Source organism: Bacillus rossius, chromosome 10 (genome assembly GCF_032445375.1).
Source record: "Bacillus rossius redtenbacheri isolate Brsri chromosome 10, Brsri_v3, whole genome shotgun sequence".
NCBI lineage: Eukaryota > Metazoa > Arthropoda > Insecta > Phasmatodea > Bacillidae > Bacillus > Bacillus rossius.
In genome coordinates this window covers 57,293,053-57,314,229 of record NC_086337.1, presented here as the reverse complement: position 1 = coordinate 57,314,229, position 21,177 = coordinate 57,293,053, and the positions used below count along the sequence as shown (strand labels likewise).

The following is a 21,177-nucleotide window of genomic DNA, read 5'->3' as shown; positions in this document are numbered from 1 at the left end:
CAGTACACGTACTAAGTGTGTGTTGACTATGCCGCAGGAGCTAGAAGTTTATTAAGCGAAATACCACTCACTGACTCACTCATCACGAGATCTCTAAAACTATACACCCGAATGACTTGAAATTTAGCATAGTTACTCATTTTGTTATTTAGACGCTCACTAAGAACGGATTCTGCGGAAATCCGATCCCAAGGGGAGTTTCTGGGGCGTAATATATCAAAATTTCTAGTTTTTGGTAGGAAAACACCATAGCAACGGCTGTTGCTTTGTTGATGCTTCATTCGTCTCTATGACAACGACTATTTCATTGTTAGTGCAGTCCTCATCACCGTTGAAATTTTGCGGGTACTTTATATATCAAAAATTGCCCTTTTTTTCAAGTATAGGCTATATACTTTACAGACTTGAAACTTCACAGTAATGTTCCTTATGTTACGCAGGATGACATTTTCCGAAAATTAGATCCCATAGGTGGTTAAAACCAGGCAACAGTGGGTACTTTGTCTGCATGAGAACAGGATTTTGCATTGTTCATGCCTTCTGCGTCTCCATGGCAACGGGCATCGCGCGGCAGTGGCGTACCCACAAGGAGGGGCATGTATAATGAGCGGCGTAAGAGTGATCTGCCTGTAGACTGCCGTAGCGTAGTACGGGTACATCAGTTGTACGTTGCGTGCACGAGTCGGGAAACCATCGGTGCTATTCATTTTCTCTCCGGTACATTATACAACATTGTAATAAATTTTCACTGATTTTTTTTTATTTGCCATTACTGTAAATGGGAGATGTGGCTTAAATTTTTTCCATTAGTATAGCCGTGCGAAGCCGGGTCGGGCAGCTAGTGTTTAGATATGTCGCCGAAAATATTCACAGTGAACTTTCGTTTTTTGTTGACCTCGATGTGAGCGAAGCCTTCAGCCCAAGTGGTGGCAGCGGCCAGCGACGAATGACGAGCGAGAGGCGATGCAAACAGCACCAATCAGCACAGACAAACAACCACTCTCACCAAGTGAGCTGGGCTGTGCCTCCTGCGGGCTCTTCATGGGCGTGTGCTTGCGTGGAGTACGTCTGCGCCGTTCTCTCGCAGACGCCCGCCAATCACGAGGAAGAAACCGCTGGCGAGGGCACATCATGTTGCAGTCTAATTAACGTCAACCTTTTTTTCTCGCAAAAAAAAAATGGTTGTCTGTAAATTCGGTTTAAGGACGATAGTTTAACGTGACAACGTCATAACAAAACATTAATGAAATGATTGCATCTTTTATGAATAAAATTGAATCTTTTGTATTGAATTATCACTATTTTGTATGGATACAAAGAAGGAGTGAAATGAAATCTACAATTTGATTGATAAATTTACTTTTATTTGCACTCATTAATTCAAATATGTTTATTACTTTAACGAAGAGATTATTTTAACTATAACTTGTATACATGTTTGCTATTTAACTTCTTTCAATCGGTGTTATTCTGTTAAGGATAGGACGATGATAGGAAAAGTAGGAAACGAAAGGGAGTGTTTCAAGTTTAATGTGCCTCGAAAAAGCCAAATCGATGGTTGTTCCAATCGAGTGGAAGAGATAGATGCGGCGCAAGCGTACAATGAGCGTAACGGGACACAGCGTAACGGGGCACCGCGTGACGGGACATAGCGTAACGGAACACCCCGTAACGTGACACAAAGTAACGGGATAATGTGCGTTACGGGAAAATTTGCGTTACGGGACACTTTTTCGTGCGTGCAGCCGGCGTTCATCGATTTATTAGACGTTGTCACGTCAAAATGCCTACGCCTAGTTATGACACTTGCATGGTCCAATTAATAGGTGATCGCTATCGCATAGATGTCCGTGATTGGTACTTCACTTCTCTAAGCCTTTCGTGACCGCGCTACGCGAACTGCAGATGGACAATATATATAATTTTATTGATGTGTATTAAAATAACCGGCAGTGTAGAGACTTTCACAAAAAACATTGACTGAAGGTCGCCTGGAAAATGTCCGTCTTCGACCGCCCGGCCGAGACCACGACTCGGCGCGGCAATTCGTGTGCCTCGCGGTTGGCTTCTGTGCAGTGGGAGGTTCTTTGCCCCGGAGGAGGCGTGGAGAAAGCCCGCCACGCGCTCGGGTGTTGGGAAACAGCGAGGAGGGTTGGGGGGGGGAGGGGCTAGGAGTGACGGAGCCCGCGGCCTGCAGGCTGGACTAGTCAGTGGCGCGCCGCGCAAGCGACACCAGTGGAGGGCCTCGGCAGTCTGCGAGCCTCATGGCCAGGTGGGTGGCGCCATTTACACAACTACCAACCCTCACGCGTAACCATCTGGGGAAACATAAGTCACGGCGTGTTATTGCGTTACTACCTATTATATATTTAGTTCATTTGGCTAAAAAAAAAAAAAAAAAAAAAAAAAAAAAGTAACTCTATGATTAAAGTCCCTATCATTTTGCGGTATATTATACCCCCAGAATGCACTTCAAAAATAATCCGTGTTTCTCCTCGCGATGCGATTTGACCATCTTAAATTTGTAACAACATGCAGAACTTCAAGCCAACGGTAGGCTTTAAGCTCTCGAGGTATGGAGATCAGCAAGCCACCATTTCTCACGTAGGTTTTATTTTCTTAGCAGTCTCTTTCTATGTGACGTGATACACGGGGGGGGAAAAGTATAATCAGTGAGTTATTTTTTAAGTTTCAAACGTTGCCGAGAGATGTAAAATACTACAGACGTAAGCTTGACACCAAATTAATCACCTGAATATCTTGATCTCTGCCAATAGATAGATACGGTTATTTTTCATGAAAATATTTTTCGTCAAAGGTCTGATGCATGCTATAACTCCTTCTTGTGGTGGGAGAAATTATTTTAACATGGCGTGGTGTTTACCATAGAAAAATTTTCCCCTTGTTGAAAGAGTTTCTTTCACCAATTTGTGTCAGTTCCAGCAAGAAAAGTTTCGCATATCAAAAATACGTTTAAACCTAATCAACAGTCATATTTTTTCCAAAATATTGCAATATCTCTAAAAGTAAATGAATAATGTGAGCTGAGAAGGACATGCAATTAAAAGTTTGAGGAGGAATTGTAAGGAATGGCATGCTGGAGTCCTCGAAGGATCCGCCTGGAATTGAACCCGGATATTTTTGCACTGAAACCAACTGATTTATTACCAGCAATAGTTTAAATAGGTACCGGCAGTATCGACTGTGTGTGTCTGCGAATCCAGTCGGTTGCTGGTCATGACTTGCAGTCTCCTTAGAGCTTTGCGCTTCTTGAAAGTGATCCCTCGAGAACAGAGTGTCAGTCACGACGTGAAGAATTTCTCTCGCGATTTAAACGGGTCGGTGAGGAGAAAACGTTCGCGCCCGAAGCGCAGTTGCAGAAGATCGTGGAGTGTTGTGAAGTGAAACTTTGTTTTCTTCAACAAATACCATTATAATAAAATTAATATGCCATTAAGTAATAAAAAAGTTACCAATAGTGGAATAGTTATTGATTGTGATACAATGAATAAATTATACTATGTATGTGGTAGAAGTGGGTGTTGGTAGAAATGAGAGCTCATCTTATATTGGTTGCACTTGAATGTGATAAAATATAAACCAGTTTTTAAGTCTAATCATAAACTTTTAAAAACAAATGTTTCATCAAAATCAGTCCAGTAGTTTTTTGCGCGATATTCGAACAAATAAACAGACAATCGGATAAATATTCAAAAATAATATAAAAATTCAATAAAAATACTTATTACTAAACTATTTAAAATCAAACTATTTTTAAATAAATAAAAAAATATCTATTTAATGATACCAAAATTTATACTGATTAACTGCGTAGTTGTTGGTTTAAAAAAAGAAGGGATAAATACATATTAGTTATTGTATTATTGTATATGATGATATCACTCTTCTGGTATGATAATCAAAGTTTTTCAATTAGCCTACAATATCGTACAAATATTTTTTTTCAGTTTGAGTCCTTTATAACAAAATGACTTGGGGGTGATATTTTGGGTAGCACGTTAAATAAAGATGCTTTTCATTTAAATGCCTTATTTATTGACATTGTTTATACATACATATGATCAACTAGCGTGTTTAGCTGTGTTAGTAATTTAGAAACAAAATTTTTGTCTATAATGCAAAACATCTGTGGTAATAAAAATAAAAAGTATATATAGCTTGGAGACTGAAAAATGTGGGTTATTTCGACCCTAAAAGTGTTTGACGAGGGGAGGAGGGCTTTGAAGCGGGAGGGGAAATACCGGCGCTTCGACACGTTATCCAAGAGTGTCAGAGTAAAGATGACGGACTCGGGGGATCTATTCGCTTGGGCCGCGGGAAGGAACGAAGGAAGGAAGGAAAGAAGGAAGAGAGGAAGGAATGAGGAAGGAAGGACGAGAGGAATGAAGGAAGAGATGAAGGAATGAGGAAGGAAGCAAGTAAAGAAGAAAAAGGTAGAAAGGAAGGAAGGAAAGAAGGAAGGAATGAGGAAGGAAAATGGAAGGAAGAGAGGAAGAATTGAATGAGGAAGGCAAAAGAAAATGAAGGAAGAAGGAAGGAAAGAAGGAAGGAAGTAAAGAAAGTAAGGAAGGAATGAGGAAGCAAGAGAGGCAGACAGGGTCGGAGCGGCCGTCTGTAAGGTGGGGACCGTCAAGGCGCGCGCCGCCGCTGTTTTCACTTCCTGCCGGCGCGCCGCTGTGACGCAACCAGGAGGCACTTTCCCCGCCGACCTCGCGCGCCGAGCTGCAGGAGAGCACCGTTATATCGATACATCGAACATATCGATACTTCATGTTCAAATATCGATATTTTGTTACGATAATATCAAAAAAAACATATACTCTTAACCATTTTATTCTAAAACTTGTGTTGAGTAGTGTACATCGAAAGGCCCCAAGTTTCAGCGACGCTAAAGTCATTTCCAACTATCGTGTCTCCCTGCTTGTGAACTCCAGTCAGTTCTACTGTTGCCGCAGGCGCCGCGCGCACGGGCTGCTACTAGCGCTCCTGGCGGGCAGCTGGTGCACCGTGGCTCTGGAGCAGCAGGACCAGGGCAGCCAACCCGATCAGCCGGCCAGGATCGTCCTGCCAACCTATGAGCTCGAACCCCCTCAGCAACTCGCTGAGGCCAGCACCTCACCGAGGCCTCCCGTACGTACAGCCATGTAACATCTGTGGTGCGTCATGTCAGTAAAGAACTGCCTTGTATTCAGGAACACATTTCGATTGTTTACTATTGTTTGTGAGAAGTGCCCCTCCTCCATGCCAATGAGAATGCCGACAGTGTGCTACTTATCCTCCATGGTTCACCTGGAAAAAACTACTTCAAGTTAAAAAAAAATATTCTTCCAACCGTAACACCAAAACAGTAATAAAACGATGCGATGTTTCCACAGACATCTTAACACGAAATGCATGTGTGTCATCACAGTCCGCATCACCATCATGATCACTGTACTTGTCACCATCAAAATCACCATTTTCATCATCATAATCACTTATTAAACAATATCTAATCATCATTGCCATGATCACCACCATAATCTTCAACATGAACATCTTAATCACTAACATTTTCATCATCAAAGCCATTATTACTCTCATCGTAGTCAGCATTACGCTGAACATTGTCATCATCATGACAATTACCATCAGTATCATCATCATTGTCATCGCCATTGTCACCACAATTATCATCATCGTCATCATGAGCAGCATCTCCCCAGACGTGAGAAGCTCGCAGTGAAGGGGGTCGCACGGCAGGAAAGAACGGTTGTCTCAGGGTGGTTGGTGTGGTCCCCAGGCAGGGCTGGCCTCCACCAAGAGGCCAGAGCGGGCTCGGGAGGAGCTGAAGGAGCGAGGCCCTCTGGAGCCCAAACCCGTCAACAAGCTGCAGCTGGTGCTCCTCGAGTATCTCCAGGTGAGTCCTCCCAGCATCACCAGTGTCTGTCGTCTCTATACAATTGTTTTGCCGTCACTCCAAAATTGTCTGAATGGGATGTACTCTCAAGGAGGCTCCAAGTGCATGAATTGTGTCCATTTTCAGTCTCTGTATGAAGTGTCCATGCGTGGTGTCCATGTTTAGTCTCTGTATGAAGTGTCCATGCATGGTGTCCATGTTTAGTCTCTGTATGAAATGTCCATGCATGGTGTCCATGTTTAGTCCCTGTATGACGTGTCCATGCATGGTGTCCATGTTTAGTCCCGTAGGAAGTGTCCATGCATGGTGTCCATGTTTAGTCTCTGTATGAAGTGTCCATGCATGGTGTCCATGTTAAGTCTCTGTATGAAGTGTCCATGCATGGTGTCCATGTTTAGTCCCTGTAGGAAATGTCCATGCATGGTGTCCATGTTTAGTCTCTGTATGAAGTGTCCATGCATGGTGTCCATGTTAAGGCCCTGTATGAAGTGTCCATGCATGGTGTCCATGTTTAGTCCCTGTAGGAAATGTCCATGCATGGTGTCCATGTTTAGTCTCTGTATGAAGTGTCCATGCATGGTGTCCATGTTAAGTCCCTGTATGAAGTGTCCATGCGTGGTGTCCATGTTTAGTCCCTGTAGGAATTGTCCATGCATGGTGTCCATGAGAGGTATCAAGTACAGTGGACCAAGTACAGTGCGGCAGTGTGACTCGTGTCCCGTGCGCAGCCCACTCCGCTTGTGGACGGCCTGAGGGAGGAGGACAAGTACGGCAATGATGGAGAGAGGTTCAACCGCATCGGCCGCACCTTCGTGGACGGTGTGGGCGCCCTCACCAGCCTGCTGCGCTCCGCCGTCGACGTGAGTAGAACTGCCCTGGCGCGACCCGTACGTCTTTGGCCCAAGTTTCACGGCATCCACCAGATTGTGTGGAGATGCACCCATGGCGACAGTGGTGGTTGGCTCAAATCCTTGTAACACGGCCAGCATGGGATCCCCATCCCCTTAAGTTCAGCGGCGACCAGCAAGGGTACTAGCCGGTCAGAGCTAGTAGGGGTTGGATGGACCCCGGCCAGTCTGCTGACTCGCCATCAGAGAAATACAGAGATGGTATGAGTGCCCGAGTACATTCTGACAGGGGCACAGGGTCAGAACCCAATGTACTGGTAAGCAGAACTGAACACTGAATATGAATTCAAGTTAACCTGATGCATAGGAAATTCTATAATAGTACAAGACTCTGCCCAGTAAGGCTTAGTACCAAGAAGGGTTGAAAAGTTTCTATCTATCTATCTGACCCCCCATCGGGCATTAATAATTATTATATATACCGGAGACATTTCCAGTGTATGTCCCCATCAGTCTTGACTCCACAGCCAACATTCTCTGGGGGATTGTCAAACTGTCGTGTTGGACACCCCCTCGTCTTTCTCCCTGCACTGGGTACAGGCTGCACTGCACCCCAAACCACTGACAGAAAGTGACAACATTTTTTTGATGATTTGCTGATAACTGATAAACCAGTGACCTTTCTTGGAAATTTTGACTGTGAAATTCTCAACCAAATCAGATAAAATCGATAATAAATCACTACACTTAATCAGAAATTCGTTTGGGGGAGGGAGGAATTTTGTATGCTGTTTTCTTTCAAATTCTTTCCTCATGTCGGTGGGAAATACATTGTTTTTTTTTTTTTTTTAGGATTTTGGGCAGAAGGGTGTTGTACATCCCTCTTCGTCTTCTTGTATTCACCTCTGCACTTAAACTACTGAAATAAATTGTTGGAATCCACAAATTCATATGGAGCATATTTTACTAATTTTCAGATAAATTTTCCTTATTTTGAGCATTTTCCACCATTTAAAGTTCACAGTGTGGATTCACTTTTATGCATTATTAGCATTGACTAGGTTATAAACCACGTGGGCGAGTGGTCAGACCACTCGTCTCCGACCATGACGATCCGAGTTAAATGCCCGGCAGGGTTCAACGTGGCGGATTTTCCCTTGTATCGGTTGGTTCTCAAAAGGTACTCCCGACCTCTCGCCATATAGTTCATTCCGTGGATGCTCCATTCTCATACCATCGCCCCTCATCGTTACAATGACTTCGATGTTTGGGAAACGTAAACAATACCATTCATTCATTATAACATTGCTGCTCTGTGGTCTCGTATGCCTAATTGTACACTAGTTTGCCACCATTTGATCAGCTGGCGATACTTCTCACAAGACTCCAGAAGTCACCAGTCGCCATCCGTTTATTTGGACGTAGTTGAACCTGATCCGCTTGTTGCATTCGGGTCCCCGTGTTGTCGGGTGTGTGCCGTGATGCTGAGAGGTCTCGCTCAGCAGGCGACGAGTCCAGCCATCTAGTTAAGTCTCTTTGCGTGTGATTATCTACCTTCAGCTGGTTAAGTTTCCAGATTTTTGTTCGTGATGATTCTGAGGCGCGTAAGGCGTGTCCGATCACTTAAGTGTCCAGTGTTTCAAGTGAAATCTTTACTGAAGGAACTTGATGTAGTTCCTGGTCTTTTGGGCAGAATGTTGTATCTTGGGAATCTTCTGTAGGATTTGTTTTACCATTAAAATGTTGCGACAAGGAGAACTCAAGTACAACGTGTTTGTCCATGCGGAGATCCCGCGTGTAGGGTTCTCCGGTGTGCCAACCTCCAGCACACGGTCTTGTTCCAGTATCCGACGGTCGTGCTGAAAGGCATCTCCAGGAGGTTCACGCAAGCTCTCAACAGCATCGGCTCCAGGATCGTCGGTCTGCAGCGACGCCGGTGAGCGGGGGTGGAACTACGTCGGCGGAGAGCACACCAGCCGGTGATCCTCGCCATTTTGGCATTCTACCTCGGTACTCCTGCAGTAACGTTTGCCGTGCCAACACATCGGTGTCAGTGACGATGGACAAGCGCCGAAACGAAGCGAAAAAGTCCCCTTTCTTCCATCGCAACTCAGACTGTGTATGATGTTTTCTGAAGAAAACTGGGGAAAAAAGACCACCCATCCACCCCTTCTCATGAACTCCTTGTTAAGCCTTTTGGCGTGGTGCAAAATTTTCAAATAATATTGAAACACGTGCCAAAACCAATAGGATCTCTGCAATCTAACATGTCACACTGACAGTGAAACTTAACTTAGCTGAGTCGAAGCAACGGCTTGGGTATGACATCAACAATCAACAAACTGTAGTAGGTGTGAAAAGAGTGACTCGTCATGCGCTAACGATTATCAAAGTATATGTAATATGAGGTGAACTTTAACAACTGTGCCTTTAAAATAATTTAATTGTAGAGCCCGAGGATGAATAATAAAAAAAAATCGTCCGTTAAAAACTGCTCGTACCTATGCAGAAGATCAAAATTTTCAATGCAAATGTAAAAATAAGTTAATATTTAAACATTCGTGTAAAACTAAATTATTTTGACAGATTGGATATTATCATTTACTACAATAAATCATGAAAGTTTTGCAGACCAAAATATCTTAGTGATATATGTCAGTTCAATCCTCTCATTTAAATTCAACGATTAATCCTGCCCATAGAATAGCTTATTTATTTTTCTCCACTGCAACAAAAGTAATCAAAATATAGTTTTGATATTTGAAAATGATTTTTCTACTGCAAATTCGTTGTTTATAATAAAAATGAACCGTGATAAATTAGTCATGGATTTATATTAAGGACATTGGTGGAATGATACCTCAATAATTGGTTTTGAATGTATTTATATGTATTTGTTACAAAGACAAAATAATGTATCATTATCATGGTACAATCGTATACATTTGTAGTGTACAATCGTAATTCCCAAATAAATTAAGCTTTTTGTTTACCTACTACTCAGTTTATCATTAGACACCAAAAAAACATTATTCAGAATTAATCCGCTTATTGAAGTAATTTCAAGACTTAATAGTATTACTTCATAAATGAATTTATAATTTAATGTTTTAGGCTCTAAACATGGAGGATATTAATTTTCTTTGTAATAATTTGTGTGTTTTAACAAAAATTAAAGTTGATTTCTGTCAACCTCTTGCGCGTTGTTTCTTCATGCACCTGTGAACAAAAAATACAATTGTGACGGCTGCTAGAATCACACACTTTTTTTTCTTAGCAAACTAAGATTGAATAGTGAAATTGTGGTACAAATAACAGAAAGAGTATGAACACACCTGAGTGTACAGATGTACTGGAGCCGAGCCCGGGAGAGGGAGGCTGGGACAATGGGCGTGGGATAGGGAGGCTGGGACAGGGCGCAGGAGAGGGAGGCTAGGACAGGGCGCAGGAGAGGGAGGCTAGGACAGGGCGCAGGAGAGGGAGGCTAGGACAGGGCGCAGGAGAGGGAGGCTGGGACAGGGCGCAGGAGAGGGAGGCTAGGACAGGGCGCAGGAGAGGGAGGCTAGGACAGGGCGCAGGAGAGGGAGGCTAGGACAGGGCGCAGGAGAGGGAGGCTAGGACAGGGCGCAGGAGAGGGAGGCTAGGACAGGGCGCAGGAGAGGGAGGCTAGGACAGGGCGCAGGAGAGGGAGGCTAGGACAGGGCGCAGGAGAGGGAGGCTGGGACAGGGCGCAGGAGAGGGAGGCTAGGACAGGGCGCAGGAGAGGGAGGCTAGGACAGGGCGCAGGAGAGGGAGGCTGGGACAGGGCGCAGGAGAGGGAGGCTAGGACAGGGCGCAGGAGAGGGAGGCTAGGACAGGGCGCAGGAGAGGGAGGCTAGGACAGGGCGCAGGAGAGGGAGGCTAGGACAGGGCGCAGGAGAGGGAGGCTAGGACAGGGCGCAGGAGAGGGAGGCTAGGACAGGGCGCAGGAGAGGGAGGCTAGGACAGGGCGCAGGAGAGGGAGGCTAGGACAGGGCGCAGGAGAGGGAGGCTGGGACAGGGCGCAGGAGAGGGAGGCTAGGACAGGGCGCAGGAGAGGGAGGCTAGGACAGGGCGCAGGAGAGGGAGGCTAGGACAGGGCGCAGGAGAGGGAGGCTAGGACAGGGCGCAGGAGAGGGAGGCTGGGACAGGGCGCAGGAGAGGGAGGCTAGGACAGGGCGCAGGAGAGGGAGGCTAGGACAGGGCGCAGGAGAGGGAGGCTAGGACAGGGCGCAGGAGAGGGAGGCTAGGACAGGGCGCAGGAGAGGGAGGCTGGGACAGGGCGCAGGAGAGGGAGGCTAGGACAGGGCGCAGGAGAGGGAGGCTGGGACAGGGCGCAGGAGAGGGAGGCTAGGACAGGGCGCAGGAGAGGGAGGCTAGGACAGGGCGCAGGAGAGGGAGGCTAGGACAGGGCGCAGGAGAGGGAGGCTGGGACAGGGCGCAGGAGAGGGAGGCTAGGACAGGGCGCAGGAGAGGGAGGCTGGGACAGGGCGCAGGAGAGGGAGGCTAGGACAGGGCGCAGGAGAGGGAGGCTAGGACAGGGCGCAGGAGAGGGAGGCTGGGACAGGGCGCAGGAGAGGGAGGCTAGGACAGGGCGCAGGAGAGGGAGGCTAGGACAGGGCGCAGGAGAGGGAGGCTAGGACAGGGCGCAGGAGAGGGAGGCTGGGACAGGGCGCAGGAGAGGGAGGCTAGGACAGGGCGCAGGAGAGGGAGGCTAGGACAGGGCGCAGGAGAGGGAGGCTGGGACAGGGCGCAGGAGAGGGAGGCTAGGACAGGGCGCAGGAGAGGGAGGCTAGGACAGGGCGCAGGAGAGGGAGGCTAGGACAGGGCGCAGGAGAGGGAGGCTAGGACAGGGCGCAGGAGAGGGAGGCTAGGACAGGGCGCAGGAGAGGGAGGCTGGGACAGGGCGCAGGAGAGGGAGGCTAGGACAGGGCGCAGGAGAGGGAGGCTAGGACAGGGCGCAGGAGAGGGAGGCTAGGACAGGGCGCAGGAGAGGGAGGCTGGGACAGGGCGCAGGAGAGGGAGGCTAGGACAGGGCGCAGGAGAGGGAGGCTAGGACAGGGCGCAGGAGAGGGAGGCTGGGACAGGGCGCAGGAGAGGGAGGCTAGGACAGGGCGCAGGAGAGGGAGGCTAGGACAGGGCGCAGGAGAGGGAGGCTAGGACAGGGCGCAGGAGAGGGAGGCTAGGACAGGGCGCAGGAGAGGGAGGCTAGGACAGGGCGCAGGAGAGGGAGGCTAGGACAGGGCGCAGGAGAGGGAGGCTGGGACGGAGTACGGGGTCGAGGCCGCACGTACCTGCAGTTGTCCTCGTCCCAGGCGGTGCCCGTGCTGCAGGGTCGCCGCGGTTTGTTGCGGCAGATGCAGCGACACTCGTCGCCCAGCCACTGCTTGCCCAGGTGCAGGCAGTTCGCCTTCCTCACGGCCATGTCCATGCAGCGACACTCGCACGCGTTCTCGTCGTACATCTGCCGGCAAGCCTCCCACCGCTGCATACCTGCCCTCCCACCACAGCATACCTGCCCTCCCACCACAGCATACCTGCCCTCCCAACACTGCATATCTGTCCTCCCACCACTGCATACCTGTCCTCCCACCACTGCATACCTGCCCTCCCACCACAGCATACCTGCCCTCCCACCACAGCATACCTGCCCTCCCAACACTGCATATCTGTCCTCCCACCACTGCATACCTGTCCTCCCACCGCTGCATACCTGCCCTCCCACCACAGCATACCTGCCCTCCCACCACAGCATACCTGCCCTCCCACCACTGCATACCTGCCCTCCCACCACAGCATACCTGCCCTCCCACCACAGCATACCTGCCCTCCCAACACTGCATATCTGTCCTCCCACCACCGCATACCTGCCCTCCCACCACTGCATACCTGCCCTTCCACCACTGCATACCTGCCCTCCCACCACTGCATTCCTGTCCTCCCACCGCTGCATATCTGCCCTCCCACCACTGCTTACCTTCCCTCCCACCACTGCATACCTGCCCTCCCACCACCGCATATCTGCCCTCCCACCGTTGCATACCTGCCCTCCCACCACTGCATACCTGCCCTCCCACCACAGCATAACTTCCCTCCCACCACAGTATACCTGCCCTCCCACCACAGCATACCTGCCCTCCCACCACTGCATTCCTGTCCTCCCACCACAGCATACCTGCCCTCCCACCACAGCATACCTGCCCTCCCAACACTGCATATCTGTCCTCCCACCACCGCATACCTGCCCTCCCACCGCTGCATACCTGCCCTCCCACCACAGCATACCTTCCCTCCCACCACAGCATACCTGCCCTCCCACCACAGCATACCTGCCCTCCCACCACAGCATACCTGCCCTCCCACCACAGCATACCTGCCCTCCCAACACTGCATATCTGTCCTCCCACCACCGCATACCTGCCCTCCCACCACTGCATACCTGCCCTTCCACCACTGCATACCTGCCCTCCCACCACTGCATTCCTGTCCTCCCACCGCTGCATATCTGCCCTCCCACCACTGCTTACCTTCCCTCCCACCACTGCATACCTGCCCTCCCACCACCGCATATCTGCCCTCCCACCGTTGCATACCTGCCCTCCCACCACTGCATACCTGCCCTCCCACCACAGCATACCTTCCCTCCCACCACAGTATACCTGCCCTCCCACCACAGCATACCTGCCCTCCCACCACTGCATTCCTGTCCTCCCACCGCTGCATATCTGCCCTCCCACCACTGCATACCTGTCCTCACACCACTGCTTACCTGCCCTCCCACCACAGCATACCTGCCCTCCCAACACTGCATATCTGTCCTCCCACCACTGCATTCCTGTCCTCCCACCGCTGCATATCTGCCCTCCCACCACTGCTTACCTTCCCTCCCACCACTGCATATCTGCCCTCCCACCACCGCATATCTGCCCTCCCACCGTTGCATACCTGCCCTCCCACCACTGCATACCTGCCCTCCCACCACAGCATACCTTCCCTCCCACCACAGTATACCTGCCCTCCCACCACCGCATATCTGTCCTCCCACCGTTGCATACCTGCCCTCCCACCACTGCATACCTGCCCTCCCACCACAGCATACCTTCCCTCCCACCACAGTATACCTGCCCTTCCACCACAGCATACCTGCCCTCCCACCACTGCATTCCTGTCCTCCCACCGCTGCATATCTGCCCTCCCACCACTGCATACCTGTCCTCACACCACTGCTTACCTGCCCTCCCACCACTGCTTACCTTCCCTCCCACCACTGCATATCTCTCCTTCCACCACCGCATATCTGCCCTCCCACCGCTGCATATCTGCCCTCCCACCACCACATACCTGCCCTCCCACCACCGCGTACCTGCCCTCCCACCACTGCATACTTTCCCTCCCACCACTGCAATTTTTTAATGTGGTTTTGAAAAGTTGCAAATTATGTACCATGGTAGGGGCCCGAGAAATGTATTCGTAACCACGCCATTAGTTTCTCTCAACGTACCTGACAATCAAAATTCGCCATCTTAATTTAAACAGTATCTAGGTCATAACAATTTTCTGTCTTTTCATTTTCGAAAGTTTGTTTCGTTAAAGAACATTTTGTGATTAATGGAATGTTAGAATTACTGGCAGCTACGAAACAAAATAGCTTCCCTGCTCAGAAAAAAAAAAAAAATTCTGACCTTTTACAAAAGATTCTTTTGCAAACCTGTTGCCAGAACATAGTTCATAATACCACAAGAATGATATTTTAACTGTGTACAACATGTGGCTATGGTTATTTTTGCATATATGAAATACGTTTTCCAAAATAATACCGAGAATTAATTACGAGAATTGTGGTATCATTTGATTATTTAATCGATGTTTCATTCAAGCATTTTTTTTCAACCATGGAAAGTTTAATCAAATAAATAACATTTGACTTTATTTTGTCTACAAATAATTTTGATTATTGAAGGTCCTGGGACAGCACAAAGCATAAATGCTGGTGTAATAACCCGAACCCATTATTACTGCGAACACTAGTTTGTGGTGATACAGTTATTTTAATGTAAATTTACAAATTTACAACAATCTGTTGGGTTATGTGAATATTTCTGTTTCATTTACAAAAAAATAATGTGTGTGTGTAGTTATTAGTGTTTAGTATTGAATTCATTTTTGGGAATAACCAACTGTCGATAGACTCTTTGTAGGCTAAAGGTATTTGAAAATATCTAATTTTGTGATGTCTGTTCGATAAAAACGGCCGTTATATTGAAGGCGGGAAGTAGGCATGGAGTGTGTGTGCAGCGAATTTTTTACAAAAGTTCTACTGAGAAATACGCCGGAGGAAAAAAAAATTTTTTTGATCGGCCAAACTTATCACTGAAGTTACTTTTGGGAAAATGGCGACGCTGATCCGGTGAATCGAAACCCTCGGGGTTGGTTCGCCAGATCGCGCGCTACGCTTGGCCGCGAAGAAGGAAAAAAATTGCATACCTGAAGCGGACTGCAGTGCTTTTGCTGCACGATGCACTTGCACATGCAGCTGGTGTCCTCCTCAATGTAGGCGTAGGCGCAGTCCCTGGTCTGGTCCGACAGCAAAGTCCTCTCCACCTGCGCAGTAGCGGGTTTACCAGCAGGCCGAGTAGGCTTCAGTTTGGGGCGGCAGATTTGGCGACCGAATTTTCTTTTGACGTGACAACGTCTAATAAATCGATGAATGCCGGCTACACGCACGAAAAAGTGTCCCGTTACGCACATTGTCCCATTACGCTGTGTCCCATTACGCTCATTGTACGCTTGCATCTATCTCTCTTCCACTCGATTGGAACAACCATCGATTTGACTTTTTCGAGGCACATTAAAACTTGAAACACTCCCATTCGTTTCCTACTTTTCCTATCATCGTCCTATCCTTAACAGAATAACACAGATTGGAAGAAGTTAAATAGCAAACATGTATAAAAGTTATAGTTAAAATAATCTCTTCGTTAAAGTAATAAACATATTTGAATTAATGAGTGCAAATAAAAGTAAATTGATCAATTAAATTGTAGATTTCATTTCACTCATTCTTTGTATCCATACAAAATAGTGATAATTCGATAAAAATGATTCAATTTTATTCATAAAAGTATGCAATCATTTCATCAATGTTTTGTTATAACGTTGTCACGTTAAACTATCGTACGTAAACCGACTTTACAGACAACCAATTTTTTTAACAACCTCATAGAAATCAAAAACGTTTTCGGCATGATTTTCTGTTTTGTGATTTTTTAAAGACAGACGTCTGCAACAAATTTTGCCGATGACTTTCCCCTTCCCCCCCCCCCCCCTCTTGACATTGTACATTCCGTGAATCCGTGTAGCAAACTTTTATATTCTAGAGTAAAACAGCTAGTTAACTCCCCCCCCCCCCCCCCAAAAAAAAAAATCCCGTAATCGGCCTCTGCGCCCTCTGCCCACATGATTGAGCTTTGATTAGCTCAAAAATATACCCAAAAATCATTTTACGTGCAATTTCAACGAAATTGTTGGATTGTAAAAAATAATGTAGAACATGAAAATTAATTGTAGAGGGCAGGGCGTCAAAAACATTACAGCCTATTCCTTGAAAATTTGTAAATCCGCCACTGCACCTACAGCCGAGAGCCTGACTCCACACGACAGCTTTAGCACTGATCATGGACTACGTCTTCTCTTTTGGTTTACACTATTAGGACAGTCCAGCAAAATAGACGAGCTTGCAATCGAACTCAAAATGTTAAAGTTCCTCGATGAATATCAAATATTAAAAAAAAAAATGTTGCAAAATTCTGCTTAGGTGTTGTAAAAATCTATGATTTTAAGGCATTCACTTGCCATCTCAAAGACAACAAAAAAATGTATTTCCTACACTAGACACTTCAAATGATTTACTATGTAATATCAAATATTCAAAATAATACCTTTTTATGAACTAAAATAACCATACAATAAAAATCTATTTAATCTTTATATATATATAATTCCATAGCGTTTAACTTACGAAGAAAATGTTCACATTCTTTTTTTATCACAAATTGTTAAATTAATGCATTCTTTTAAAAGTCAAATTTGTAGCTGATGAATCTTTGAAAAAATTTTGTTTCCGGTAGTCTAACAAGCAAATGATTAGAACAAATTTGCTTTCCTACAGCATTTTGAATTTTAAATAACGTACTAGATCTGTGAGTAAACTTCCTACAACACTAAGTATGTTTAAAAAAATTGGTGCGTTTACTTACGTACTTACTTGGCGTGATAAAAAAATTACTTTAATTTAGCATGCAAATAATTAATATAATTAACCAAAAAATGATTGGAGTGATATTATAAATACAGCTGGTAAAGCATAAATTCACTAAAATTAAAAAAAAATACCCAGTTTGAATACTAATAAGTTTATGGAATTAATAATAAATAAAAAAATCTAAATGTTTAGTCAAATTTGTTAATTTTAAATATTTTTTTGTAATAATATATAATGCAAATAAATTATACATACGGGAAATTTTTAAGATTTTAAAAGCATGATTTCCAACACTAATACTCACAAATAATGAATGTTTTAATTATATGGGCTGGTATTAAATAACAATCACTAAAGTATAATATTTAAAAGCAGATATAAAAAAAATTATTTGTGAGTTGGTTTTTTTTTTCCATCCCGTGGGAATGTCGTTGCGTGGTGCGCGCGCATCGTCAAGATTCCCCTCCATAGAGAGGGAGAACAAAGAGGCGTGAGTGCTGGAAGCAGCGAGCAGGGGCGGGAGCTTGGCGCGGCCGCCGCCAGGAGCGCCACTCACCGGCACGAGCGCGGTCTTGTTGCCCATGGACACGCAGGTCTGGCGCGCCTTGCACATCCCGCCGCAGCGCCGCGCCTTGACGCTCGTGGGTCGGTACTGCCGGAGCACAGAACAACCGCCGTCACAGAGGCACAGCGGCCGTCAGCCTCCCAAACCCCCCACAACCACGTCACAAGCTATACTTATCTTTGATTCAACACACTCAACTACGGGAAGCCTAAGATGTACATCAAGTTCTGTCCCTGCCCGAACACGCCCGAATATTCAGCTTCGTCCAACCTCGGGCTTATTTATATATATTTATATTTCTCTGTTTATTTTAATGTAGCTATACTAACCTAACTAACTGTCCATAGTGTTTTAATGTAGCTAACCTAACCTACCACTTTTAATATTTGAATTCAATTTTCCTGCGCAAAAATAAATCAAACGCCCGAAGTTGGCCGAAGGTGAATTGTTCGGGTATAATCAGGAATGGCAGAACTTTATTTGCATCTTAGATCTCCCCTCAACTACTTTGAAATCAACTGTGACAAAAATTAGTTAAATATGTACTCAGTATATAAACATGTGTGTGAAATAATACTAAGGCAATACGGTAAACAAATAAAATTTAATAATATAGTTGCTTAAAGCACAATTTGTTTAATACAGTAAACTGTAATTTAAAAAAAAAGTAAAAACAATTTCTACTCTCGTGTTTAAAACCGTGGTCCTTTAGATTGTATGGAAAATACGTATTATAAATACTTGTAATACCAGTTTTTGAGTTCACTCGGGTAAAAACCCCTGTTGTCCCTGTCGGGATTTGGGGGGGGGGGGGGGGGCAAATGATTTGTTTAATAAAATGTATCAGAGAAAATGCATCAAATGTTGTTGCGAGAATGCAGCAAAGTGTAGCGTTTTTCAGACGCGAATCAACCAGTCGGACCTGACCCCTGGAGGGCGACTTCCCGTCGAACGCCGGCGTGTTGCAGGTAGCCGCGATTGCAGGCGCAGACCTACACTAGCTTGCTTCTCGTACTGGCTCAGTCGCGTCTGAGGCTGAGTTCCTGTTGCACAAACCATAGCTAACAATTCTAAAGCATCGCTTCACTTTACTGCATTCTTACAACAACATTTTATTCCAATTTTCTAATCAATTTTCTTAAACAAATAATTAAAATAACAAAAAAACGCCGATGGAACCAAAACACATTTAAAAAATTTTGACAGCTGAAAAAAAACTAAACATCCAATATGGCTAAAAATTTACAGATAAATTTTAGACATGTTTAATAACACAACACCGAAAATTTTTTACGAATCTGACAAATACAACCCGCGAAATTACATCATTCCCGTTACTTTTTGAACATAAATACATTTTTATAATTTTGGATTAAATAAAAAAAGCATAATAGCATTATATTCACCACAATAACAGTGATTTTTTTTCAGAATTTATAGATTAAAAACATTTGCTTAAGCCATGGAGGTGTTACTTCTCAACTCACGGAGTATCGGCTGTCCTCGGTCATGTTTACCAGCACATCCACCAGACGGAAGCAGCTGCTCTCGGTTAGGATTGTCTCAAGGTCATCCATGACCTTACCGCAGGGCACTGCAACAAAGGGGCGAGTGTTGCACCTCTCTCTGCCACTGCTGTACCTCCTGCAAGGCGGCGTGTTGCACGTCACTCTACCACTGCTGTACCTCCTGCAAGGCGGCGTGTTTCACGTCACTCTACCACTGCTGTACCTCCTGCAAGGCGGCGTGTTGCACGTCACTATACCACTGCTGTACCTCCTGCAAGGCGGCGTGTTGCACGTCACTCTACCACTGCTGTACCTCCTGCAAGGCGGCGTGTTGCACGTCACTCTACCACTGCTGTACCTCCTGCAAGGCGGCGTGTTGCACGTCACTATACCACTGCTGTACCTCCTGCAAGGTGGCGTGTTGCACGTCACTCTACCACTGCTGTACCTCCTGCAAGGCGGCGTGTTGCACGTCACTATACCACTGCTGTACCTCCTGCAAGGCGGCGTGTTGCACGTCACTCTACCACTGCTGTAACTCAAGTGCAGTTCATTCTCGTCACTACATATCTGCGTGGAGAGAGTGTTCCAACTTCGAGGGTCGATACGCAGATCGTAGTTAGAAATTCCCGACAAGATTTGGTACCCAAAACACAGCCCTAAATACCTAAGTTCAACTATTTATTAGCTGAAGAAAACATCACTCATCAAGATCAGCGCTACATAATATGTTACATGTAAATTGCTTGTAAAATACTTTCTTTGACTTTGGTTGATTTTATCATTAGCATTTCTTTGAGGCTACCATAATTTGGCTTGCAACACAAGGTATTAAAGAATTATGGCTTACTTCATCATTAAGAAAGTTTATACATAGCACTATTTCAGAGATAATGCAAACTTGCTTTTAACTTCAAATATTATCTACATGTGGAAGAAAACTTTTGTTTGCAGCAACACAAGTTTTTTTTTTTTTTCATATTTAAACGTAATTTTTTTTCAGAACAAACAATTTGTTGTGACACAGAAAAAAGGTTTACGTTCCACTGTGCACTTGTCTCGAGAAATTAAAGAAATACATGAAAAAAGGTGGTCAGGATCCTTTCTGAGGGTCTCAGAGGATGACACCTTAGGAACTCTAACATCAGTGCCGCGGACTTGTGGACATACCTTGCTTGTAGAGGATGTGACTTGACTCGCTTAGAAAGGTTTTGTCATCTTCTTCAGGGCCGAAATCTTCCTTGTCTACTTCCTGGCTGACTGCGTCTTTCTCGTTGTGGGGGATCTGTGCGAATAAGAAGCGTGCGTGAATGCGCTGAGATGTGGCAATCACGAGTGTGTTTTGTTCTGCATGTCGTGTCGTTTTGTTCAGTGCTCGATCCTGACCCACTACTGCTCCCGTTAGGGTGTTTTCCTGATTAGGAGAAAGATGGGTCTTTTACTTACCTGACACTGTTGCCAGTGCCCAACATGGGTTCCGAGAACCGGGAAATAGATCCGCCATTTCCAATCGCGGCATGTTACGGCTAGGTCGAGAGGTTGAGGAGACCCATCCCAACTTCGGCCCCACCGACCCGTGAACCCCCAGACCACCTGCAGAGCTAGCCCCCTCTGTGGGATCTGAGTAGCTACGACACGGAACCACGCCTCTCACATCCCTGGGACCCCTCGGTCACCCAGTTGCTCGTGATCCAGCCGAGGGCTATCCAACCTCTACCAGCTCAGCAGGCTAGTACCCGAGCTTAAGTAGCACCTATTTTGTTTTTAATTTATTAATTAATTGTGAACGCAGCCTCGAGAGCACTGACCTCGTTGTCCGAGACGCCCTGGTGTGTGGCGGCGGCGACGGCCGCGCAGGCCGCTAGGAGCGCTAGCAGTCGCATGGTCCGTCTGCGGCGGGGGACAGCTCTGGTGTGGTCCCTCCAGCCTAGCGGGTCCCGCGTCCTGCAGACCGCAAGTCCCCGCCCCGCTATCTGCTCGCCGCAGACAACACGACACAACACAACCCCGGGATGTTCGCTCTTCTCTTCGCGATTGCACATCTGCTGCACACTTCC

The 21,177-nt window shown here is 46.3% G+C and overlaps 2 protein-coding genes across 3 annotated transcripts; one reads left to right on the top strand and one right to left on the bottom strand.

Moving 5' to 3' along the window:
* The first annotated feature begins 2,174 nt into the window (after nucleotides 1–2,174).
* On the top strand, nucleotides 2,175–9,964 carry LOC134536255 (uncharacterized). Of its 2 annotated transcripts, XM_063375961.1 has the most exons (5): nucleotides 2,175–2,272; nucleotides 4,977–5,151; nucleotides 5,804–5,920; nucleotides 6,649–6,780; nucleotides 8,613–9,964. In XM_063375961.1, exons 1-5 carry the CDS (start codon nucleotides 2,265–2,267, stop codon nucleotides 8,706–8,708), a joined length of 528 nt encoding a protein of 175 aa, XP_063232031.1. In that variant the 5' UTR covers nucleotides 2,175–2,264; the 3' UTR covers nucleotides 8,709–9,964. The 2 variants fall into 2 exon arrangements, with proteins under 2 accessions (XP_063232031.1, XP_063232030.1); XM_063375960.1 differs by lacking the exon at nucleotides 2,175–2,272 and having other exon boundaries at nucleotides 4,298–5,151; nucleotides 8,613–9,960.
* On the bottom strand, nucleotides 9,637–21,105 carry LOC134536254 (vascular endothelial growth factor A-like). Its single transcript, XM_063375959.1, has 7 exons — nucleotides 20,929–21,105; nucleotides 20,291–20,405; nucleotides 19,100–19,206; nucleotides 17,604–17,699; nucleotides 15,271–15,387; nucleotides 12,081–12,250; nucleotides 9,637–9,987 (listed from the first exon to the last, which is right to left on the bottom strand). Exons 1-7 carry the CDS (start codon nucleotides 21,001–21,003, stop codon nucleotides 9,957–9,959), a joined length of 711 nt encoding a protein of 236 aa, XP_063232029.1. The 5' UTR covers nucleotides 21,004–21,105; the 3' UTR covers nucleotides 9,637–9,956.
* Nucleotides 21,106–21,177: the final 72 nt, after the last annotated feature.

Coding starts and splice junctions, on each gene's coding strand:
- LOC134536255 (XM_063375960.1), top strand. CDS start 4,792: ATGTTCAAATATCGATATTTTGTTACGATAATATCAAAAAAAACATAT. Junction 5,921..6,648: donor TGCTCCTCGAGTATCTCCAG/GTGAGTCCTCCC, acceptor TCCCGTGCGCAG/CCCACTCCGCTTGTGGACGG. Junction 6,781..8,612: donor TGCTGCGCTCCGCCGTCGAC/GTGAGTAGAACT, acceptor GTCTTGTTCCAG/TATCCGACGGTCGTGCTGAA.
- LOC134536254 (XM_063375959.1), bottom strand. CDS start 21,003: ATGCGACTGCTAGCGCTCCTAGCGGCCTGCGCGGCCGTCGCCGCCGCC. Junction 15,388..17,603: donor ACAAGACCGCGCTCGTGCCG/GTGAGTGGCGCT, acceptor GCTACTGCGCAG/GTGGAGAGGACTTTGCTGTC. Junction 12,251..15,270: donor AGCACTGCAGTCCGCTTCAG/GTATGCAATTTT, acceptor GCTTGCCGGCAG/ATGTACGACGAGAACGCGTG.